The sequence below is a fragment of the Cherax quadricarinatus genome, chromosome 6 (assembly GCF_038502225.1).
Source record: "Cherax quadricarinatus isolate ZL_2023a chromosome 6, ASM3850222v1, whole genome shotgun sequence".
Lineage (NCBI taxonomy): Eukaryota > Metazoa > Arthropoda > Malacostraca > Decapoda > Parastacidae > Cherax > Cherax quadricarinatus.
In genome coordinates this window covers 17,151,973-17,179,472 of record NC_091297.1, presented here as the reverse complement: position 1 = coordinate 17,179,472, position 27,500 = coordinate 17,151,973, and the positions used below count along the sequence as shown (strand labels likewise).

The window sequence follows — 27,500 nt, the reverse complement described above, 5'->3', positions numbered from 1 at the left end:
CTATTTTCCCAAATCCCAGACTCAGATGAGAGCATGGGTGATGATAGTGATAGTGAATATGAACTACAAGCTCTTCAAACTAGTTCCAGTAGTGATAGTGAAGTGCAATATTCCCCAGTGAAGCATCAGTATATACGACGATATATGCGCTCTGGAAGTGTGCCATATGTTATACCAAGGGGAAGGAGTGTATCTCGGAGTACATCCCGTGGCTGTACAACAGGAACAGACAGTGAAAATGACGAAGATACTGTTGCAATTGGGATGGAAAATGTGCGTGGTGGTAGTGATGCCTGCGGTGAGGCACCAGCAGTGGGCCATGCTGCCACCCACGCCGCTGCCTCAGCTGATCTAGAACAAAGGCCACCATCCCCCACTCCCCCACCACACCAGCCTCCACAACCACAACCTCCACAACCACAACCTCCACAACCACAACCTCCACAACCACAACCTCCACAACCACAACCACCTGTCATTGTCCAGTACCCACCAGCAGACCGCACCTGGGATTGGCAGGAAGCTGTCAATTTTGTTCCAAATCCCCACCAGTTTGATGGCAGCCAAAGTGGAATACGGCCATCTTGTGCACTTGGGAACAATGCCACTGAACTGGAATGTTTCGAGTTATTCTTTGACGAACCACTGATGAAAAGTATTATCATGGAAAGCAACACATACTACGAGTACACCATGGCAAACACAATACTTTCACCAAAATCACGTCTACACCAATGGAAGGAGGCAACTGTGGCTGAGATGTATCTTTTCTTTGCCACAATAATGCTTATGCCACATGTGTATAAGCACAAAGTGAAATCATACTGGTCAACAGACCCCCTGATTGCAACACCAGGTTTCAGTGATATAATGCCAGTGAATCGATTTGTGCTAATGTTACGTATGCTTCACTTCTCAGATAAAACCAGGCCTGACAGAACTGACAGGTTATATAAGATTAGGAATGTGTTTGTGTATCTGAAACAGAAATTCAGTACTCATTTTTATCCCTTCAGGAAGCTTGTAATTGACGAGTCTTTGATTCTGTTCAAAGGAAGACTCTCTTTCAAGCAGTACATACCAAGCAAGAGGAAACGCTTTGGTATAAAGTTGTTTGTGCTTTGTGATTGTTACAGTGGTCTGGTATTGGATATTATTGTGTACACTGGAAGTTATACATTGCAAAATACCAGGAAGTTATTGGGCATCTCAGGTGATGTGGTTCGAACAATGATAGAACCATACCTTGGTAAGGGGCATATATTATATACAGATAACTGGTACACAAGCCCCTCACTCAGTGATTTTTTGCGAGTGAACATGACAGATGTGTGTGGCACAGTGCGTGCAAATCGAAAACATATGCCCAGGTTTGATGCTGGCACTCGCAGAGGTGAGGTGCAGGCGTTTGCTGCCAATGACATCATGGCATTTCGGTGGCATGACAAACGAGATGTCACACTGTTGTCATCAATTCACCCTAATGAAATGGCAGACAGTGGCAGGCAGCATAGAGAGAGAAATGAACCCATTCTAAAACCTGCAGCTGTGATTGATTACACCTTCAACATGCGTTCAGTGGACAAATGTGACATGCAGATTGGGTTTGCTGATTGTGTTCGCAAGAGTTATAAGTGGTACATCAAACTGTTTTTCCATCTTCTGGACATTTCCATGCTCAATGCTTATAATATGTATAAGATGAGCACCAGAAACAAACCACAGTACGGCGAATTCTGTTTGTCTGTCATCAGACAAATAGTATTCAAGCACCAAGGAAATGCACCTGCAATTGACCGCCCACCAAATTATCAACAACTACCTGCTCATCTGAAGCATGGTGATCACTTCCTGGTAAAACTGCCTGCTACTGCTTTGAAGAAAAAGGCTCAGAAGAGGTGTTACGTCTGTTCACATACAAAAAAACGCCCACAACAACGCAGAGACACTCGTTTTATGTGTGAGGAGTGCAAAACTCCACTGTGCATGACACCATGTTTCAAAGAGTTCCACAGGCTGCAGAACTTCTAGAAACATGTCCTGTGACTGTATATGTGTATATAAAATATAGAAAAATAGTAATAAACAACATTTCATATTGTTTGTTTGTGTAAATATTTTCTGTAAACAAAATAATGACAACAGTGTTTACGCCCTTATTGTGTAGTATTGAAAAAGAAATAACTTACAAAATACTGATCATGTTGGCCTCAGAGGCCATAAAAGTTACTCAGAAAAAGAAAAATTGAAAAAAAATTGAAAATAGTACATAAAAAAGTAAATAGAAAAATACCGGGTGACGGCAGTCGGCGATGTTACCATATGTTGTTCAATTTTGGCAAATTTCACACCTCCATATCTCGGTAAGTATTGACGTTAAAATTTTTTTGTTTAGCCTATAATGTTTAGAAAAAAATACTCTATTTTTTCATAAGAAAAAAATAATTTTTTTTTTTTTGAAATTTGGCCGACCCTGAGAACGAGTTTCGGAGAGGGCCTGTCGACCCTCAAAGGGTTAAGTTTTCCATCAAATTTCATACTTTTGTTGTCATTATGATCGGGAAAAAATTCTCTTATCTTTTCATAAGAAAAAATAATTTTTTTTTTTTAAATTTGGCTGACCCTGAGAACAAGTCTGTGAGAGGGCTTGTCGACCCTGAAAGGGTTAATACATCAAACACTGTGGTTCGTAAGACATATGTATGACCGAAACAGTCAAAGGGTTAATACATAATGCTTTTGTTTACAGTTCTTTGCATGAATTATTCATTTACTTCTCCCTTGGTTTATGATGGCATCTAAAGGTAGTAATAGAAACGATTAAACTCAGTGAACATGGTATGTCGATGGCAATAACATGGCTCTGAGCCACATTAAATATTGTGTAGCTATGTAGGTAGGTGTAGGTATGTAGCCCAGGTGGACTACATACCTACATTATTATTATTTACCTGTTAATTATACTTATGTGTACCTGTACCTAAGTACACTTACACAGTGTGCTGGCATGCAGGTACACATTAAAATCACTAAGAGTGTCTTATTAGACTTGAAGACAACATATTAATAATGATAATAATAACAACAATAATAATCACTGAGGTGCATTAAATATTGTATAAAATATTAATACTATAGACATTTTGCTTAATCCATCTAAATACACCCCACAGTAGAATAAATTAACAAATATGAGATGTAGCCAGGCGACTTGTAGGACTTGTGGTAACCAGGCGACTTGTAGGATTTGTGGTAGCCAGGCAACTTGTAGGATTTGTGGTAGCCAGGCGACTTGTAGGATTTGTGGTAGCCAGGCGACTTGTAGGACTTGTGGTAGCCAGGCGACTTGTAGGACTTGTGGTAGCCAGGCAACTTGTAGGGCTTGTGGTAGCCAGTGGTAGCCAGGCAACTTGTAGGGCTTGTGGTAGCCAGGCGACTTGTAGGACTTGTGGTAGCCAGGCGACTTGTCGTCAAACATCAGAGAAAATATATGCACTATAATATTACTAGGGGTAGCTAGAAAATTATTCCTTTCATGTGCTTTCACTCAGGGCGTCATTTTTTTTTTTAAAAATGGTGTTACATGAGAATGGGAGTGTTTCTCTTTATTTATTCTACTGTATCAATGTACAGTACACAATGTAAAGTGACGAAAACCAGATGCGTTCATCTGGTTTGTTTAGATCACCTGTGGGTGGGGTGGGCTGCCCTTCCTGGCTACCCATGCTTCCTAACCTGACTCTATACAAATAACGCTCTCCTCTCACCCTACATTAATTAAGACTACAAATATTTTAAGGTAATTAATGAGTGTACTATATTTGCATTTTATTGCTCTAGGGAGCTTAATGTTGTAGTAGGTGGGAGTGGCCAGGCAGGATGCCATACCTCCCACACGACTTTCTAAAAATAAATAAATTTCACCTCTCACCCTACATTTATACCATTAACCCTTAAACTGTCCAAATGTAGATCTGTGTTCGCACGCGTAGCACTCCAAACGTAGATCAGTGTTTTATTTTTCATTCCTTCAAATTTGGCACAATAGGCTTGAGTCGCCTAGACATGAAAGAATGGATCTGTGCACTCAGTGTTTACCTGGAGTTTACCTGGAGAGAGTTTCGGAGGTCAATGCCCCCGCAGCCCGGTCTGAGACCAGGCCTCATGATAGATCAGGGTCTGATCAAGTAGGCTGTTACTCCTGGCCGTACACAAGCTGACGTACGAACCACAGCCCGGTTGGTCAGGTACTGACTTTAGGTGCCTGTCCAGTGCCTTCTTGAAGACAGCCAGGGGTATATTGGTAATCCCTCTTACGTATGCTGGGAGGCAATTGAACAGTCTTGAGTGCCAGACACTTATTGTGTTGTCTCTCAGTGTACTCGTGGCGCCCCTGCTTTTCATCGGGGGAATGTTGCATCTCCTGCTGAGTCTTTTGCTTTCATAGGGAGTGATTTTCGTGTGCAGGTTTGGTACTCGTCCAGTATTAAAATAATCTGGGATCACTTAGTACCTTGTGGGAGCACCAGTTCAATTGAGCGCCAGCTAGAGCAAATAGCGTAGCAAACACCAGGGATTCACTGATGCCATGTCGCATTAACACTCCCATTTTAAGAGGAAAGTAAGAATAGGTAAGATAAATACATGAGTGAGTGTGGGTGGGTGTGAGTTGGACCTGACTAGCTTGTGCTACTAGGTCTGATGTCATGCTCCTTCCTTCAATGGATGTGACCTGACTAGGTGAGTCATTGGTCTAAGCTGGTGGGGGAGAGGGTGATATGGACCTGCCTTGCATGGGCCAGTAGGCGTGCTGCATTGTTCCTTCTTTCTTATGTATTTGGCTGGCTGGCCAGCTAGTCGGCTGGCTGGCTGGCTGGCTAGCTGGCTTCGGCTGTCTCTCTATCTATATCTCTGTTTAGGTCTCTCTCACATGTACACATAAGTACAGTTATTATACATAGTGTAAATTACCTGTGTATGTACTGTGTGTGTATTTTACTTTTTAATGCCTAGTTCTGTTGCTAACTTAATGTTTATATGCTACATATCATGTTTATTATATAATTTTGAAAAAATATCATAGATGGATTATTGAAAATGTGTATATTAACATAATATACGACATTTAATGTGCCTCAGTGATTATTATTGAGTATTATTATCATTATCATTATTATGGCGTCTCGAGACATAAGACACTTTTACTGATTTTAATACATGTATGTACTTGCACACCAGCACAGTGTGTAAGTATATTTAGGTACAGGTACACACAAGTATAATTATCAGTATATATAAAATATGAAATAACTTTAAAATACTTGAAATTTTGGAAAGTATCCAGACATAATGGAGAGATGCAGAGCTCGTGGAGTATGTAAACAAGCCGAGTGGGGCACGCCGTATTAGAAAGACAGCCATATAGTGAGTTTTGATCATAATTTGCAATCACCGTATTAGTGGAACGCCGTAAAGAGGGGCGCTACTGTATACTGGAAGTATCTATTGGTTTCCTTCACAATAATTTTTGTCAGCAGTTCATTGAAATGCAGTTCAAAGAATTCAAGTTCACTGGCATAATTCCCAGGGGTACAGTTCAGTTGTTGTGTGGGGGTTCGAAATGTGGATTGGGTAATAAACACTTACGTAGGATGTTAAGTACTTATATTAGATGGAATGTGTGGGAACGCCTCGCCTGACCTGCTGTCTGTCCTAATATGTCTACTTGAACTGACTCACGAGTGCCTAGAGGGTGAGCTGCATACAGATCATGCTAGGTCAGCTGTAACAGTGAATAACAGTCAGTGATTCACGCAGGAGCAGAGAATCAGTAATGGCCGGTGTATGAGTCATTACTACTAACACTACTGGTAACTGGTACTGTTGAGACAGTTGGCTTCCTCTTTGTCATAAAATTGATTGGGAGTGGGCATAAAATTTCCATATTCCTTGCTATTCCAGATGCAGTCTGTTGGTTGCTAGAGATTAGCAGCTGGTTGGGTTGTGCTTGGGTAGTGGAGACGGCTGTGGGTCTTTGCAGTGTTGGGTGTGGGCCACGTCTTCCAGCCTGGGCTGGGACTGGTGGCTCACACCTCGTTGTGCCACCACCTGCTGTCGCATGCAGTGCTAGCATTGCCCACGGTTTATTACCTATCTCAGTCAATTCACTATCTCTATTGGTGTTGGGTCCTGAGATGTATATTGTCTCCTGGATATAGCAATGGGCACACTACCAGGTTGCGTGGGATGTCATATAAATTGATGCTTTAACCCCCCCTAACTGTCCAAACGTAGATTGACGTTCTCTTGCCCAGTGCTCTATTTTGAAAAAAGAAAAAAAAATTAAATTAAAGAGGACAATTTTTTTGTGTGTAATAAGACCAAGAAAAGATAATTAGGGCCAGAACTTACGGAGATATTAGGCCGCAAAGTGCTGGGTGCTCACCTGTCAGCAGTGTGGAGTCCTGCTGCTTCCAGAAGTGTTGCCGATATGCCTTTTTTCATGTCTTTTTTTTTTTAATTTATATAATTTTTATGTTCTGCTAATTACAATTTGTAGTAGTTCCTGTGATTTCATCGCCAATCTTCGTTCTGACACTAATACATGTATTAGGTACTGAAATAGTACTCAAATAGTCACAAACACACTGACAGGTGAGCATTTTCACCTGCCTTGGTCACATACTATTATCTAGAAATATATACATAGTATTTATAGGTTCCAGCGATGTTTTAGACATGGAGTATATACATGTATAAAACTCCATGAAGCATGGTGTAAGACGATTGTTACTCCACTGCAGACAGTGCAGCTGTGGAGTGACATTTGATGATCGTGCACTGCCTTGGCTTTATTTGTTTTCATTGTTACTCATAAATGTGTCTGTCTATCTACCTGTCTGTATCTGTGTTTGTTTGTTTGTTTAGCTCTGTCTCTATTTCTGTTTCTGCTTATCTGTTTTCCTGTCTCTGTCTCAGAGAGAGAGCCACTCATGAACTAACAGGTATTATACACGACGGAGAGTCGTCACGTCTGATTTCTGAACAATGTTTTTTTTGGGGTTACCCTAGGTAATATACACTATGTATAATTTATATTTATGTGTACCTATGAGACAGAGATAGACAGGGATAGATACAGAGGCAGAGGTAGAGGCAGGTAGAGACAGAGATAGACAGGGATAGATACAGAGGCAGAGGTAGAGACAGAGACATAGAGACAGAGACATAGAGACAGAGACATAGAGACAGAGACATAGAGACAGAGACATAGAGACAGAGACATAGAGACAGAGACATAGAGACAGAGACATAGAGACAGAGACATAGAGACAGAGACATAGAGACATTGAGACATAGAGACATTGAGACATAGAGACATTGAGACATTGAGACATAGAGACATAGAGACATTGAGACATAGAGACATTGAGACATTGAGACATAGAGACATAGAGACATTGAGACATAGAGACATTGAGACATAGAGACATTGAGACATAGAGACATTGAGACAGAGAGACATTGAGACAGAGAGACATTGAGACAGAGAGACATTGAGACATAGAGACATTGAGACATAGAGACATTGAGACATAGAGACATTGAGACATAGAGACATTGAGACATAGAGACATTGAGACATTGAGACATAGAGACATTGAGACATTGAGACATAGAGACATTGAGACATAGAGACATTGAGACATAGAGACATTGAGACATAGAGACATTGAGACATAGAGACAGAGACAGAGACATTGAGACATAGAGACATTGAGACATTGAGACATAGAGACATTGAGACATAGAGACATTGAGACATAGAGACATTGAGACATTGAGACATTGAGACATTGAGACATTGAGACATTGAGACATAGAGACATTGAGACATTGAGACATAGAGACATTGAGACATTGAGACATTGAGACATTGAGACATAGAGACATAGAGACATAGAGACATTGAGACATAGAGACATTGAGACATTGAGACATAGAGACATTGAGACATAGAGACATTGAGACATAGAGACATTGAGACATTGAGACATTGAGACATTGAGACATAGAGACATTGAGACATAGAGACATTGAGACATAGAGACATTGAGACATAGAGACATTGAGACATAGAGACATTGAGACATAGAGACATTGAGACATTGAGACATTGAGACATAGAGACATAGAGACATTGAGACATTGAGACATTGAGACATTGAGACATAGAGACATAGAGACATTGAGACATTGAGACATAGAGACATAGAGACATTGAGACATAGAGACATAGAGACATTGAGACATTGAGACATTGAGACATTGAGACATTGAGACATAGAGACATAGAGACATTGAGACATAGAGACATTGAGACATTGAGACATTGAGACATAGAGACATTGAGACATAGAGACATTGAGACATAGAGACATTGAGACATAGAGACATTGAGACATAGAGACATTGAGACATAGAGACATTGAGACATAGAGACATTGAGACATTGAGACATAGAGACATAGAGACATTGAGACATTGAGACATTGAGACATAGAGACATAGAGACATTGAGACATTGAGACATTGAGACATTGAGACATTGAGACATAGAGACATTGAGACATTGAGACATTGAGACATAGAGACATTGAGACATAGAGACATAGAGACATTGAGACATTGAGACATTGAGACATAGAGACATTGAGACATTGAGACATTGAGACATTGAGACATTGAGACATAGAGACATAGAGACATTGAGACATAGAGACATTGAGACATAGAGACATTGAGACATAGAGACATTGAGACATAGAGACATTGAGACATAGAGACATTGAGACATTGAGACATAGAGACATAGAGACATAGAGACATTGAGACATAGAGACATTGAGACATTGAGACATAGAGACATAGAGACATAGAGACATTGAGACATAGAGACATTGAGACATAGAGACATTGAGACATTGAGACATAGAGACATTGAGACATAGAGACATTGAGACAGAGAGACATTGAGACATAGAGACATTGAGACATAGAGACATTGAGACATAGAGACATTGAGACATAGAGACATTGAGACATAGAGACATTGAGACATTGAGACATTGAGACATAGAGACATTGAGACATAGAGACATTGAGACATTGAGACATTGAGACATAGAGACATTGAGACATTGAGACATTGAGACATTGAGACATTGAGACATTGAGACATTTGAGACATTGAGACAGAGACATAGAGACATAGAGACATTGAGACATTGAGACATAGAGACAGAGACATTGAGACAGAGAGACATAGAGACATGAGACATGAGACATAGAGACATTGAGACATAGAGACATTGAGACATAGAGACATTGAGACATAGAGACATTGAGACATAGAGACATTGAGACATAGAGACATTGAGACATTGAGACATTGAGACATTGAGACATTGAGACATAGAGACATTGAGACATTGAGACATTGAGACATTGAGACATTGAGACATTGAGACATAGAGACATTGAGACATAGAGACATTGAGACAGAGAGACATTGAGACATAGAGACATTGAGACATTGAGACATTGAGACATAGAGACATTGAGACATTGAGACATAGAGACATTGAGACATTGAGACATTGAGACATTGAGACATTGAGACATAGAGACATTGAGACATAGAGACATTGAGACATTGAGACATAGAGACATTGAGACATTGAGACATTGAGACATAGAGACATTGAGACATTGAGACATAGAGACATTGAGACATAGAGACATTGAGACATTGAGACATAGAGACATTGAGACATTGAGACATAGAGACATTGAGACATAGAGACATTGAGACATAGAGACATTGAGACATTGAGACATAGAGACAGAGACATTGAGTCATAGAGACATTGAGACATAGAGACATTGAGACATTGAGACATTGAGACATAGAGACATTGAGACATAGAGACATTGAGACAGAGAGACATTGAGACATAGAGACATTGAGACATAGAGACATAGAGACATAGAGACATTGAGACATTGAGACATTGAGACAGAGAGACAGAGAGACAGAGAGACATTGAGACAGAGAGGCAGAGAGACATAGAGGCAGAGAGACATAGAGGCAGAGAGACAGAGAGACAGAGACACACAGAGATATAGAGACAGAGACAGAGACATAGAGACAGACATATGGTTGATACCAAGGTACTCATCAGCTCCGGAATCCTCATTGTTGGAGCTGTCACCAGTAAATGAAACCTGTTCATACCAAAGCGTTTCCTCTTGCTTAGTATATACAGTAGACCGTCATTTAACACAAGTTTATTTGGCACAATTTGGTTATAGCACAATTGAAAAATTGCAGCACAATTTGATACAACACTTTGTAAAATTAACTTTACATGAGTTTGTGTGATGACAGACTGACTGACTGACATACTGGCTGTTGCGACCCCTGAATGGGTCACAATGTATATAATGTATATTACCTGTTCATATAATTTTATATTGCTGATACGTGGGCATTCGAATTTAGTAATCCCTTTTCTGTATGCAAAACTATTGTTATTCTCTATAAAATGTATTTTTTGTTAATATTTTTGGGTGTCTGGAATGGTTTAATTGGATTTACATTATTTCTCATGGGAAATATTAACAAAAAATACATTTTATAGAGAATAACAATAGTTTTGCATACAGAAAAGGGACCAACAAATTGTAAATATATTGCTTTATATTATTATTTGACTTAGTTATATTATTAGGTAGGATGTAACATTTATACATTATTAAATGCTCATTGCTCAAGAGTGTTAAGTAGCTGACGGCATTGTCTAATGACTAACTACCGCTTCGCTTGTTTCGCTGCTGGCTTCTCTGTAGTTGCTGGGCAGCAGCAGTCCACAGAGAGTCACATGATCAGGGTGGGGTGATCACACCTCACCTGGTTGAGAGGACTGCCTTTCCTTCGTTAGCTCTCTGTTTGACGATGATTCCAATGACACCTCCCTCTCCAGCTCTCCCTTGCTGGCCCTTGTTAGAATATTATCTCTGTCGTTCTCTCTTGTTGTTAGTTCTGTGTAACTCTGTTCACAGAGCATAGCCTAGACTTAGTGATTTTCAACGTTTTACTGAGGTTGTGTGTCACACTGACACTTTGAGAAACTCAGGTCCTGAGCTGTAGCTTCTGACCTAATTTGTACTTGTATCTCTGCACCGTCACAGTCGGGGATTTTCTTTTGCTGAACTTAGATTCAGTAGTATGGGAGTTTTGTGACTTTTGTGGAGGATCTGCTGATGGTCCCTACTTAGTTGTTATGTTATCTCCTTGTTCCTGATTCTCTGTTGCTGCTGCTTGTTATATTGCTGTTCAGTGAATCGGTTGGTTTACTGTTCAAGCAAGCTGTTCTGATTGTCAGGTTGATCAAGAAGTTAGTTTATGTGTGGACTTTTAGTCAGTCACTGGTTAAGTCTAATCGAGTCTTGAGACATAGTGAACTGCTTAGAGCACTTGCACACATACTCACTTGCAAATACGTATTATTATTATGTTCTTAAATGCTGACAGTATACCAGACTGTACTTAAAAGCCATAAAGATATGATATGTGCCTTCAGCATAATACTACTGTACATGAGAGAAGTGTAGGAACTTTTATCCTATATTATATTAAATTGATTACTTTGATTTACTTTGATATTGTCCACCTAGACAACTTTATCTTTATTAATAAACTTATTAAATTTTAATTTCTTTAATTAGTAGCCAACCAGTTGTAATCCTGAAGCACTATTGAATCTATTAAATTCTAATGGAAAATTGGACCAGGATACTGAATACTTGTTACAAAAACCCAGTAACAGGCTGGATGCTAGAGGAGCAGACCTTTCTAGTATTCACTGGAGATTTCTATCATTATTAGATATCGCATTTTTTGTAATGCTGGCTGGCTGGCCGGCCGACAAGGCGTATTAAATATGGCATTCCCCCAATGTTCTGTGGTGACCATGCATACCTGTTCTCTCATATGTAGGCCTAGGAGACCTTTGGTACCAAATTTGAAACTGCTAGAATTTATGCATAGATCTACGTAAGTGACTCTGGGGCCAGCAACATGGATCTACATACGAGGCGGTGAAAGGGTGAAAATCATTGTGCAGTTCTTTGTTATTTTAGGGGGAATTGTGTACATATATTAAAGAAAAGTTAGACTTTTTTTGGAGGTAGCGTGGAACATACTTGGTTTTACTCATGGTGTTCACTTCACCCTTTGTGTTTTTATGTAAAGTTCTATTTTTCTGGAATGTAACTAAATCACACAAAAGGTGGCAGGATACTGTATGTGAGGATAATTGCATCTATTGACAAAGTATTTTTTTTTAATAATTTTTGTTAGAAATACATTGTTGAAATCTACCTTCAGTATTTTTATTAATTTGTAGGGTTTTAGAGTAAGACAATATTTGTTTTATTTTTAGACTTGTTCTGTATTTCATGAATTAGCTAAAAAAAACTGCACTTAAGAGAGGAACCTTATTGTGATGTTTCAGTGCAGACCGAAATGTCATAAGTGAGGCTACTCTTGTTAGTGTGGATTTTTTGGTGAATTATTCTAGAAATGGCATTATGAATTTTTTTGTATTTCAGGAATTTGTTATGGCTGGTGGCTGTGACGGGTCCTGGAATGGTAGGCATTTATTTACTTGTCCAAATGCTCGAGGCCTTTTCCTACCTCTATTATCGCTTATTAAAGAAAAGGAATTTTATGGAAATAAACACACAACTTCTGAGACTTCAGGTCAAACAAGGTAGATATCTATTCTGTATTTTACTAAATGAATTAGCAAACATTTTGTATCTTAGTACAGAATAATGACTTGTACAGTGCTGAATCTTGCTTATTACCATGTTATGTAACTGCCTTATTGGAAAGGCATAACTATATCAGTAGAGTATAAGTTCATTGTTCAGAATTCTTAGTGTCTGACATTTCCAACTACACACTTCTAGGCATATGAAATTTCCAAATGCACTATTTCAAATCATATTCCCAGTGGAACAGTTTTTTCCAACAAATATAATGTTTAAATCAGCTACAGAATCTTCAGAAATCTTTAACTTTTTTAATAGACACAGTGTACCTTTCTTTGGTTAATTTTTCCTATGAATATATAATTATATTAGATACATCAGAGTTGAACTTGAGGAATTTTTGCACTAATGCCAGTGTGTTGGCACTCTGAGAGCCATATTTTTTTTTTCAACAAACCGGCCATATCCCACCAAGGCAGGGTGGCCCAAAAAGAATAACAAAAGTTTCTCTTTTTAAATTTAGTAATTTATACAGGAGAAGGGGTTACTAGCCCCTTGCTCTCAGCATTTTAGTCGCCTCTTACCACACGCATGGCTTATGGAGGAAGAAATCTGTTCCACTTCCCCATGGAGATAAGAGGAAATAAACAAGAACAAGAACTAGAAAGAAAATAGAAGAAAACCCAGAGGGGTGTATGTGTGTATATACAGTGGGCCCCCGCATAACGGTCACCTCCGAATGTGACCAATTATGTAAGTGTATTTATGTAAGTGTATTTATGTAAGTGCATTTGTACGTGTATGTTTGGGGGTCTGAAATGGACTAATCTACTTCACAATATTCCTTATGGGAACAAATTCGGTCGGTACTGGCACCTGAACATACTTCTGGAGTGAAAAAATATTGTTAACCGGGGGTCCACTGTATATGCTTGTACAGTGGACCCCCGGTTAACGATTTTAATCCGTGCAAGAGGGCTCATCGTTATGCGAAATAATCGTTATGCGAATGAATTTTCCCCATAAGAAATAATGGAAATAAAATTAATCCGTGCAAGACGCCCAAAAGTATGAAAAAATTTTTTTTTTACCACATGAAATGTTAATTTTAATACACACAAACTGAAAAAGGCATGCACAATTACATGACACTTACTTTTATTGAAGATCTGGTGATGATTGATGGGATGGGAGGAGGGGAGAGCATTATCTTCTTACTGTTTAGAAGGGGAATCCCCTTCCATTAGGACTTGAGGTAGCAAGTCCTTTTCTGGGGTTACTTCCCTTCTTCTTTTAATGCCACTAGGACCAGCTTGAGAGTCACTGGACCTCTGTCGCACAACAAATCTGTCCATAGAGCTCTGTACCTCCCGTTCCTTCAAGACTTTCCTAAAATGGGCCATAACATTGTCATTGAAATAGTCACAAGCACGGCTTGCAACAGCTGTGTCAGGGTGATTTTCATCTATAAAGGTTTGCAGTTCAACCCACTCTGCACACATTTCCTTAATCTTTGAAGTAGGCACAATGGATTCCACAACTGGCATAGGCTTCTCAGGGTTAGCCCCAAACCCTTCAAAATCTTTCTTAATTTCCATACTAATTCTCACCCTTTTTACCACAGGGTTGGCACTAGAAGCTTTCTTGGGGCCCATGGTCACTTATTTTCCAGAAACAGCACCGAAAATACTGTAATAATACGAAATATTCCGAGTGTATGCTTGGATGTTACCGCGGAGGCTGGCTGGTAAACAATGGGACGGAGCGGCACATGTGAGGCTGGCTGAGGGCACATTGGACGCGTCTCGGACGAAAATCGGTATGCGGGTTTTTAATCGGTATGCGCGGCAAAAATTTTGCGATAAAAGTAATCGTTATGCGGAAAAATCGCTATGCGATGCCATCGTTATGCGGGGGTCCACTGTACTTGTATGTGTAGTGTGACCTGAGTGTAGGTAGAAGTAGCAAGACGTACCTGAAATCTTGCATGTTTAAGAGACAGAAAAAAAGACACCAGCAATCCTACCATCATGTAAAGCAATTACAGAATTCCGTTTTATATTCACTTGACAGGACGGTATTACCTCCCTGGCGGTTGCTGTCTACCAACCTACTACCTACAGAGCCATATATATTAATAAAATAAGTCCATGTGAACTATGGTTGTCTTTATTTGTAAGTGTGGAAAAAATATTTAGCCTGACCCCTCTCAGAAATTTCCATTTGGTTACAATAGGGAAAATTTTATTGAAATACTTAAACAAGTATTTGCTCAAGGTCTTCTAATTTTCATTATGTAATGTGGACTTCAGAGAATGCTGCAAGGGTCTTCACTCTTCTCTTAATATTATATGACTTGTAAGGGTTTCCCTTACATTGAAATGTGTAGTAGCTGCTCCTTAGTATTTAACATCAAAATTTCAACAAGTAGTGTATTGTAATTCAAGATAACTTTACAATATGAGGTTTACATGATGGTAGGATTGCTGGTGTCTTTTCTGTCTCATAAACTTGCAGGATATCAGGTACGTCTTGCTACTTCTACTTAGACTTAGGTCACGTTACACATGCATGTACATGAGTATATATTTACGCACATGGGTTTTCTTCTATTTTCTTTATTAGTTTTTGTTCTTCTATATTTCCCTTTTATCTCCATGAGGAAGTGAAACAGAATTCTTCCTTTGTAAGCCATGTATGTCATAAGAGGTGACTGAAATGCCAGGAGCAAGGGGCTAGTAACCCCTTCTCCTATATATATTACTAAATTTAAAAAGAGAAACTTTCATTTTTCTTATTGGGCCACAGTGCCTTGGTGGGATATGGCTGGTTTGTTGAAAGAAGAGGAGTAACTTAGTAGGAAAGTGTCACTTGGTATTGACTACTAACCAGTCATTAATTGGTTAGTAGCCTTTTTTCACTGAAATGTATACAAAAGCTTGATAACATGTTTACACTATCATATATTAAGTGAGCAATAAAGCAAGGCCTCAACAATGCATATACATGACATATATTCCTTGAAAATATTTTCATCCTAAGCTTATAGTGAGTGGTGAATATATTAATGTAGGAAGTCTGAATAAATGAAGATTGGGCATAATTGAAAACCGCTCCATTAGCATTATGCTATAAAGCGAAGCAGTGTAAAGCAGGACCTGCCTGTATTTTGGAAGTCTGGACAGTTTAGTGTTAAAATGTGGACATTGAGTTATTTTCATTTCATGGTTTTTCGACAGTAGAAGGGTTAATAACGGAGTAATAAGTGTCTAAACAAGAAAGTGGAGGTACAGTAAACATCTTCACAGACTGAAAATTGTAGTGGAGGTACAGTACAGCCTCTCCTCACTTAGCGACATACTCATTTACCGATGACTCGGACTTACGATGGGCTCTTTGACCAGTAGTCATACCTGAATAATGTATGTTGGTGCTAATTTCCTCTATTCTGTTTATTACAATATACAGTACACCACTGTATAAACATTTAAGAATATACCAGAAATGCTATAAATGGTGCAAAGGTGACATTAAAACAATACCAAAGATGGTTGACACAAACCCATTACCATTATAGTATGCTCCTCACTTACCAACAAATTCGTTTACCGAATGGAATGGAACTTTGTTGTTTACTTAGGAATGGAACTTTGTTGTTTACAGAGGAGAGGCTATTAACATCTTTACTGAGACTGACAGTTGTAGTGGAGGTACAGTGAAGTTCTGTCATTACACGATCTTTACCCAGACACATCATATATTCTAAAGCTTCCCCACACGTTGCTAATTAAAGCATAGTATTGCTGTATTTATGTGAGTGTTGAAATGCAGGCTGATATATGGGCATGTTTCTTGCTGGTTGCTGCTCCTGTTATCACCCTAACATTATTTCTACAGAGGAGAGGAATGTGACCTAGTTTCTTCCTGACTCTGGCTTTGCTTCAGCCAGGCACGTGGTATTACTTTCTCTTCTACTGCAGTACAATATCAGCTTTTCATTCTTGGGTAATTCAAAATATAAGTTTTACAGACAATTCAGAGATGTACTGAAGAGTTTGATATTCAGTAGAAATCTGTGGTTCCACAATAATGCTGGGAACCAAAGCCATAGTCAGCACCTTATTCCACATCTAACAGACAGCCTTCTACACCATTTTATTACATTATTTATTTTTCTTGGTTATTACTGTCTGAAATTCATTCATCTTCAGCACAAGTATATGTTTGCTTGGTATAGTTGTGGTGAGTGCCTAAATATTTGTTACAATTTGGTAAATAAATGTGGCCTTTATTTTTACCAATGTTGACATGTTGATGGCTCAGTACAGCGTAAGCTGTCAGTTTGGTTATTTTTTTTTAAGACCGACACTCCCCCACTGAGGTACGGTGACCCAAAAGTGAAGAAAAACTTTCACTATCACTGTCTTGGCAGAGGCATACTAATATTACAGCTCAGAGGCTCCTCCAAACTGCAGATATCCCCAGTGCTCCTTCAGAGTGTAGCTGATGGTGCCGTATTATTGTAGGTAATATTTTGTCTTTGTTTTGGCTTTATCTTTGGTATAAGTGCAAGAGTGAGCTCCTATGTTTGGTACAGTTTGGAAAGGAAATATAGCTTTTATTTTTATAGATTTTTACATATAGCAAGAATGTCAGATGATAAGCCTTTATACATCAACTTGACTCATTAGGCGTACATTAACCCTACCCACACTCTTCCAATTATTCAAGCAATGACTAACAGATTTTACCTAGTAGAGTATGGCAAACTTCAGCAGATTTGGAAGCATTTGAATTGTAATCCTATTTTTCTCTTATTTTCTTCAGTTCGTGTAACGTGATTTTCAGTTAGGTACAGATTTTCAGGAATATGTCTCAAATATGTAATTGAGGGTTTAATGAATGTATATATGTAATACAGTGGACCCTCGCCTAACGAACGCATCGCATAACGTTAAATCCGCCTAGCGATACATTTTAACGCAAAAATTTTGCCTCGGCTAGCGCTAAAAAACTCGCTCAACGCGATTCGTTCGAGACGCGTCCACGTGCGGCCTGAGCCCGCCTCACTTGTTCCGTGGGTGCCAATGTTTACAAGCCAGCCACCGCGGTCGCTTCCAAGCATACAATTGGAACATTTCATATTATCAGAGCCTTTTTAGTGATTGCAACTGCAAAATAAGTCACCATGGGCCCCAAGAAAGCTTCTAGTGCCAACCCTACAGCAAAAAGAGTGAGAATTACTATGGATATGAAGAAAGAGATCATTGCTTAGTATGAAAGTGGAGTGCGTGTCTCCGAGCTGGCCAGGTTGTACACAAAACCCCACTCAACCATCGCTACTATTGTGGCCAAGAAAACGGCAATCAAGGAAGCTGTTCTTGCCAAAGGTGCAACTTTGTTTTCGAAACAGAGATCGCAAGTGATAGAATATGTTGAGAGATGGTTATTGGTGTAGATAAATGAAAAACAGATAGCAGGAGATAGCATCTCTCAAGCGATCATATGTGAAAAGGCTAGGAAGTTGCATGACGATTTAATTAGAAAAATGCCTGCAACTAGTGATGATGTGAGTGAATTTAAGGCCAGCAAAGGTTGGTTTGAGAGATTTAAGAATCGTAGTGGCATACATAGTGTGATAAGGCATGGTGAGGCTGCCAGTTCGGACCACAAAGCGGCTGAAAAATATGTGCAGGAATTCAAGGAGTACATAGACAGTGAAGGACTGAAACCTGAACAAGTGTTTAATTGTGACGAAACAGGCCTGTTTTGGAAGAAAATGCCAAGCAGGACCTACATTACTCAGGAGGAAAAGGCACTCCCAGGACATAAGCCTATGAAAGACAGGCTTACTCTGTTGATGTGTGCCAATGCTAGAGGTGATTGCAAAGTGAAGCCTTTATTGGTGTATCATTCTGAAACTCCCAGAATGTTCAGGAAAAACAATGTCCTCAAGGCTAATTTGTGTGTGCTGTGGAGAGCAAACAGTAAGGCATGGGTCACTAGGGACTTTTTCTATGACTGGTTACACCATGCATTTGCCCCCACTGTGAAAAATTACCTAATTGAAAAGAAATTAAACCTTAAGTGCCTCCTAGTATTAGAGTCATAATTAGACAGTGCTCTTGGTCATCCTTCAGACGTGGCAGAGCAACTTTCTGCAGAAATGAACTTCATTAAGGTCAAGTTTTTGCCTCCTAATACCACTCCTCTCCTGCAGCCCATGGACCAGCAGGTCATTTCCAACTTCAAGAAACTGTACACAAAAGCTATGTTTGAAAGGTGCTTTGTAATGACCTCAGAAACTCAATTGACTCTAAGAGAGTTTTGGAGAGATCACTTTAGCATCCTCAATTGTGTAAACATTATAGGTAAGGCTTGGGAGGAAGTGACTAAGAGGACCTTGAACTCTGCTTGGAAGAAGCTGTGGCCAGAATGTGTAGACAAAAGGGATTTTGAAGGGTTTGAGGCTAACCCTGAGAAGCGTATGCCAGTTGAGGAATCCATTGTGGCATTGGGGAAGTCCTTGGGGTTGGAGGTTAGTGGGGAGGATGTGGAAGAGATGGTGGAGGAGGACAATGAAGAACTAACCACTGATGAGCTGCTAGATCATCTTCAACAGCAAGAGGCCACACCTGAGGAAACTGCTTCGGAGGAGGGGATAGAGAAATTGAGGAAGTTGCCTACATCAAAGATTAAGGAAATGTGTGCAAAGTGGCTTAAAGTGCAAACCTTTTTTGATGAAAATCACCCTCACACAGCTATTGCAAGCCGTGCTGGTGATTATTACACTGACAATGTTGTGAAACACTTTAGTAATGTCATAAAGGAACGGGAGGTACAGGCCTCTATGGACAGATATGTTGTGCGACAGAGGTCCAGTGACTCTCAAGCTGGTCCTAGTGGCATTAAAAGAAGAAGGGAAGTAACCCCGGAAAAGGACTTGCCACTTCAAGTCCTAATGGAAGGGGATTTCCCTTCCATCAACACACTCCCCTCCTCCCATCCCATCAATCATCACCAGATGTTCAATAAAGGTAAGTGTAATGTAACTGTGCATGTCTTCTTCAATTTGTGTGTTTTAAAATTAATATTTCATGTGGTAAAAATTTTTTTTTGTTCATACTTTGGGGTGTCAGGAACGGATTAATTTGATTTCCATTATTTCTTATGGGGAAAATTAATTCGTCTAACGATAATTTCGCCTAACGTTGAGCTCTCAGGAACGGATTAATAGCGTTAGGTGAGGGTCCACTGTATATGTATATGTATGTCCTGTTCTAGGTACTATGTTGGTAGACAGCACCCTCCAAGGGAGGTACGTACTACCATCCTGTCAAGTGAGTGTAAAACGAAAGCCTGTAATTGTTTTACATGATGGTAGGATTGCTGGTGTCCTTTTTTCTGTCTCGTAAACATGCAAGATTTCAGGTATGTCTTGCTGCTTCTACTTACACTTAGGTCACACTACACATACATGTACAGGCATGCATATATATATATATATATATATATATATATATATATATATATATATATATATATATATATATATATATATATATATATATATATATATATATATATATATATATATATATATATATATATATATATATATATATATATATATATATATATATATATATATATATATATATATATATATATATATATATATATATATAATTTTTTTTTTTTTTTTTTTTTTTTTGTCAACAAGTCGGTCGTCTCCCACCGAGGCAGGGTGACCCAAAAAAAAAAAAGAAAGAAAATCCCCAAAAAGAAAATACTTTCATCATCATTCAACACTTTCACCACACACATACATTATCACTGCTTTTGCAGAGGTGCTCAGAATACAACAGTTTAGAAGCATATACGTATAGAGATACACAACATATCCCTCCAAACTGCCAATATCCCAAACCCCTCCTTTAAAGTGCAGGCATTGTACTTCCCATTTCCAGGACTCAAGTCCGACTATATGAAAATAACCGGTTTCCCTGAATCCCTTCACTAAATATTACCCTGCTCACACTCCAACAGATCGTCAGGTCCCAAGTATCATTCGTCTCCATTCACTCCTATCTAACACGCTCATGCACGCTTGCTGGAAGTCCAAGCCCCTCACCCACAAAACCTCCTTTACCCCCTCTTTCCAACCCTTTCGAGGACGACCCCTACCCCTCTTTCCTTCCCCTATAGATTTATATGCTTTCCATGTCATTCTACTTTGATCCATTCTCTCTAAATGACCAAACCACCTCAACAACCCCTCTTCTGCCCTCTGACTAATGCTTTTATTAACTCCACACCTTCTCCTAATTTCCACACTCCGAATTTTCTGCATAATATTTACACCACACATTGCCCTTAGACAGGACATCTCCACTGCCTCCAACCGTCTCCTCGGTGCTGCATTTACCACCCAAGCTTCACATCCATATAAGAGTGTTGGTACTACTATACTTTCATACATTCCCTTCTTTGCCTCCATAGATAACGTTTTTTGACTCCACATATACCTCAACGCACCACTCACCTTTTTTCCCTCATCAATTCTATGATTAACCTCATCCTTCATAAATCCATCCGCCGACACGTCAACTCCCAAATATCTGAAAACATTCACTTCTTCCATACTCCTCCTCCCCAATTTGATATCCAATTTTTCTTTATCTAAATCATTTGATACCCTCATCACCTTACTCTTTTCTATGTTCACTTTCAACTTTCTACCTTTACACACGTTCTCAAACTCATCCACTAACCTTTGCAATTTTTCTTTAGAATCTCCCATAAGCACAGTATCATCAGCAAAAAGTAACTGTGTCAATTCCCATTTTGAATTTGATTCCCCATAATTTAATCCCACCCCTCTCCCGAACACCCTAGCATTTACTTCTTTTACAACCCCATCTATAAATATATTAAACAACCATGGTGACATTACACATCCCTGTCTAAGACCTACTTTTACCGGGAAGTATTCTCCCTCTCTTCTACACACCCTAACCTGAGCCTCACTATCCTCATAAAAGCTCTTTACAGCATTTAGTAACTTACCACCTATTCCATATACTTGCAACATCTGCCACATTGCTCCTCTATCCACTCTATCATATGCCTTTTCTAAATCCATAAATGCAATAAAAACTTCCCTACCTTTATCTAAATACTGTGTTCACATATATGCTTCAATGTAAACACTTGATCTACACATCCCCTACCCACTCTGAAGCCTCCTTGCTCGTCCGCAATTCTACATTCTGTCTTACCTCTAATTCTTTCAATTATAACCCTACCGTATACTTTTCCTGGTATACTCAGTAAACTTATTCCTCTATAATTTTTACAATCTCTTTTGTCCCCTTTCCCTTTATATAAAGGGACTGTACATGCTCTCTGCCAATCCCTAGGTACCTTCCCCTCTTTCATACATTTACTATTAAACAAAAGTACCAACCACTCCAACACTATATCCCCCCCTGCTTTTAACATTTCTGTCATGATCCCATCAGTTACAGCTGCTTTACCCCCTTTCATTCTACGTAATGCCTCACGTACCTCCACCACATTTACATTCTGCTCTTCTTCACTCCTAAAAGATGGTATACCTCCCTGGCCAGTGCATGAAATTACCGCCTCCCTTTCTTCCTCAACATTTAAAAGTTCCTCAAAATATTCTCGCCATCTACCTAATACCTCCCTCTCCCCATCTACTAACTCCCCTACTCTGTTTTTAACTGACAAATCCATACTTTCCCTAGGCTTTCTTAACTTGTTTAACTCACTCCAAAATTTGTTCTTATTTTCATTAAAATTTTTTGACAGTGCCTCTCCCACTCTGTCATCTGCTCTCCTTTTGCACTCTCTCACCACTCTCTTCACCTTTCTTTTACTGTCCATATACTCAGCTTTTCTTATAACACTTCTGCTTTGTAAAAACCTCTCATAAGCTAACTTTTTCTCTTTTATTACACCCTTTACTTCATCATTCCACCAATCACTCCTCTTTCCTCCTGCCCCCACCCTCCAATAACCACAAACTTCTGCCCCACATTCTAATACTGCATTTTTAAAACTATTCCAACCCTCTTCAACCCCCCCACTACTCATCTTTGCACTAGCCCACCTTTCTGCCAACAGTCGCTTATATCTCGCCCGAACTTCCTCCTCCCTTAGTTTATACACTTTCACCTCCCTCTTACTTGTTGTTACCACCTTCCTCTTTTCCCATCTACCTCTTACTCTAACTGTAGCTATAACTAAATAATGATCCGATATATCAGTTGCCCCTCTATAAACATGTACATCCTGGAGCCTACCCATCAACCTTTTATCCACCAATACATAATCTAACAAACTACAGGAGGGCCCCACTTATACGGCGGGTTAGGTTCCAGGCTACCGCCGTAAAGCGGAAACTGCCGTAAAGTGGAACACCCTTTTTTTCCACTTACAAATGCATACAAACACTAGATAACAAGTTTACACTAACATATATTATGTTAGCAATAGAACCAGGCATCAAAAAGCAATAAAAAAGTACAATACACACATAGTGCACTCATTACTTACCTTAAAATATTTATAGTCTTAATCTAGGGTGAGACAAGTAGTATTTATTGTAAGAAATCAAGTGTGGTATGTATGGTAGTCAGCCAGGCTACCATACCAGGCCACCCCACCCACACATACTATTCTATGATATTTAAGCATCCCAGAGCGATAAAATGTATATACAGTTCACTCATTACTTACCTTAAAATATAGGGTGAGATGAGTAGTATTTATTGTAAAAAATCAAGTGTGGTATGTATGGTAGTCAGCCAGGCTACCATACCAGGCCACCCCACCCACACATACTATTCTATGATATTTAAGCATCCCAGAGCGATAAAATGTATATACAGTTCACTCATTACTTACCTTAAAATATAGGGTGAGATGAGTAGTATTTATTGTAAAAAATCAAGTGTGGTATGTATGGTAGTCAGCCAGGCTACCATACCAGAGAGAAAGAATGAATGCATGAGAGAGGACAGGCGCAGAGTTATGTAAACAAACCAGGCGAAGGTAAGTTTTGTAAACAGTGTACACGTCTGGTTTGTGTACAAGTTACATTGTGTACAGGTTGTCTCTACATTGATACGGTAGAATAAATAAAGAAGAACACTCCCATTCTCATGTAACATCATTTTGAGAAGAAATGATGCTCTGAGTGAAGGCAATGGAAGTAAGTCACTCTGACTTTTTTGGGTTATCCTAGGTTCTCTACACATATGTTGTTATGTATTTATGTTATGTATCGTGTTTATTATATAATTTTGAAAAAAATATCACGGATGGATTAATGAAAATGTGTATATTAACGTAATATACAACATTTAATGATACACCGAGCTCAGACAGCGTAAACAAACAAACTGAACAGGTTGTGGACGATCACTCGGTCAGGCAAAATAGACGGTATTAATACGTGTCCAGTTTTAGTTCATTCATGTACATTTGTAAGAGTTTGTGAAACTTTTACCTTATAATATTTTTATTATTATAATAATTAAATCACGAAACAAATACTCTTACACTGTGTACAAGTTAGTACAGAATTATAGCTATAAAGTGAAGGCATACGAAAGGAATATTTTTCTACAGTTATCCCTAGTGACAGGTGACGGGCTAGAGAAAACGTAATTCTTCTGACACTTCTACAAACCGTTTGGTAAACTTCTCATATATATTTGTATAAATTTTTATACTGTGGGTGCATGTATCATGTTTGTGTGTTACATAATGTGTTTCTTATATAATTTTGAAAAAAATATCATAGATAGATTAAGGGAAATGTCTATATTAATGTAATATGCGACATTAATGCGCCCAAGAGATTATTATTATTATTATTATTATTATTATTATTATTGCATCAAGAGTAGAGAGACTCTTAGTGATTTTAATGTGTACCTACATGCCAGCACAATGTGTAAGTTTATTTAGGTACAGGTGTACACAAGTTTAATTATCAAGTACAATACATATAAAATATACAATAACTTTAAAACACTTGAAATTTTGGAAAGTTTCCAGACATAATAAAGAGATGTGCTTAGGGAGAATGTAAACAAACTCGGTGGGCCGCTGTGACCGTATTAGAAAGACAGGTGGGGGGAGCCGTATAGCGAGTTTTGGTCATAATTTGAAATGTCTGTATTAGCGGAACGCCGTAAAGCGAAACGCCGTAAAGCGGGGCCCTGCTGTACTTTCATTACGTGCTACATCATACCTTGTATATTTATTTATCCTCTTTTTCATAAAATATGTATTACTTATTACCAAATTTCTTTCTACACATAGCTCAATTAAAGGCTCCCCATTTACATTTACCCCTGGCACCCCAAATTTATATATATACATGTATATATATATATATTTTTTTTTTTTTTTTCAACAAGTTGGTCGTCTCCCACCGAGGCAGGGTGACCCAAAAAAAGAAAGAAAATCCCCAAAAAGAAAATACTTTCATCATCATTCAACACTTTCACCACACTCACACATTATCACTGCTTTTGCAGAGGTGCTCAGAATACAACAGCTTACAAGCATATACGTATAAAGATACACAACGTATCCCTCCAAACTGCCAATATATATATATATATATATATATATATATATATATATATATATATATATATACATGTATATATATATATCTATATATATATGACAGTAGTTTGTTGGATTATGTATATATAGATAAAAGACTGTTGAGTATATATAGGATGTACATGTTTATAGAGGGGCCACAGATATATCAGATCACTTTCTAGTTGTAGCTACACTGAGAGTAAAAGGTAGATGGGATACAAGGAGAATAGAAGCATCAGGGAAGAGAGAGGTAAAGGTTTATAAACTAAAAGAGGAGGCAGTTAGGGTAAGATATAAACAGCTATTGGAGGATAGATGGGCTAATGAGAGCATAGGCAATGGGGTCGAAGAGGTATGGGGTAGGTTTAAAAATGTAGTGTTAGAGTGTTCAGCAGAAGTTTGTGGTTACAGGAAAGTGGGTGCAGGAGGGAAGAGGAGCGATTGGTGGAATGATGATGTAAAGAGAGTAGTAAGGGAGAAAAAGTTAGCATATGAGAAGTTTTTACAAAGTAGAAGTGATGCAAGGAGGGAAGAGTATATGGAGAAAAAGAGAGAAGTTAAGAGAGTGGTGAAGCAATGTAAAAAGAGAGCAAATGAGAGAGTGGGTGAGATGTTATCAACAAATTTTGTTGAAAATAAGAAAAAGTTTTGGAGTGAGATTAACAAGTTAAGAAAGCCTAGAGAACAAATGGATTTGTCTGTTAAAAATAGGAGAGGAGAGTTATTAAATGGAGAGTTAGAGGTATTGGGAAGATGGAAGGAATATTTTGAGGAATTGTTAAATGTTGATGAAGATAGGGAAGCTGTGATTTCGTGTATAGGGCAAGGAGGAATAACATCTTGTAGGAGTGAGGAAGAGCCAGTTGTGAGTGTGGGGGAAGTTCGTGAGGCAGTAGGTAAAATGAAAGGGGGTAAGGCAGCCGGGATTGATGGGATAAAGATAGAAATGTTAAAAGCAGGTGGGGATATAGTTTTGGAGTGGTTGGTGCAATTATTTAATAAATGTATGGAAGAGGGTAAGGTACCTAGGGATTGGCAGAGAGCATGCATAGTTCCTTTGTATAAAGGCAAGGGGGATAAAAGAGAGTGCAAAAATTATAGGGGGATAAGTCTGTTGAGTGTACCTGGTAAAGTGTATGGTAGAGTTATAATTGAAAGAATTAAGAGTAAGACGGAGAATAGGATAGCAGATGAACAAGGAGGCTTTAGGAAAGGTAGGGGGTGTGTGGACCAGGTGTTTACAGTGAAACATATAAGTGAACAGTATTTAGATAAGGCTAAAGAGGTCTTTGTGGCATTTATGGATTTGGAAAAGGCGTATGACAGGGTGGATAGGGGGGCAATGTGGCAGATGTTGCAAGTGTATGGTGTAGGAGGTAGGTTACTGAAAGCAGTGAAGAGTTTTTACGAGGATAGTGAGGCTCAAGTTAGAGTATGTAGGAAAGAGGGAAATTTTTTCCCAGTAAAAGTAGGCCTTAGACAAGGATGTGTGATGTCACCGTGGTTGTTTAATATATTTATAGATGGGGTTGTAAGAGAAGTAAATGCGAGGGTCTTGGCAAGAGGCGTGGAGTTAAAAGATAAAGAATCACACACAAAGTGGGAGTTGTCACAGCTGCTCTTTGCTGATGACACTGTGCTCTTGGGAGATTCTGAAGAGAAGTTGCAGAGATTGGTGGATGAATTTGGTAGGGTGTGCAAAAGAAGAAAATTAAAGGTGAATACAGGAAAGAGTAAGGTTATGAGGATAACAAAAAGATTAGGTGATGAAAGATTGAATATCAGATTGGAGGGAGAGAGTATGGAGGAGGTGAACGTATTCAGATATTTGGGAGTGGACGTGTCAGCGGATGGGTCTATGAAAGATGAGGTGAATCATAGAATTGATGAGGGAAAAAGAGTGAGTGGTGCACTTAGGAGTCTGTGGAGACAAAGAACTTTGTCCTTGGAGGCAAAGAGGGGAATGTATGAGAGTATAGTTTTACCAACGCTCTTATATGGGTGTG

The 27,500-nt window shown here is 38.9% G+C and overlaps 1 protein-coding gene across 5 annotated transcripts in view; it reads left to right on the top strand.

Annotated features, from left to right (window-relative positions):
- Positions 1–27,500, top strand: part of LOC128692382 (uncharacterized) — a 257,585-nt gene that overhangs the window by 37,060 nt on the left and 193,025 nt on the right. For all 5 annotated transcript variants that reach the window (XM_070080697.1, XM_070080691.1, XM_070080702.1 and 2 more), the window contains exon 3: positions 12,676–12,836. In XM_070080697.1, the coding sequence (XP_069936798.1) occupies positions 12,676–12,836 (161 nt within the window). The remainder of the gene's footprint in view (positions 1–12,675; positions 12,837–27,500) is intronic.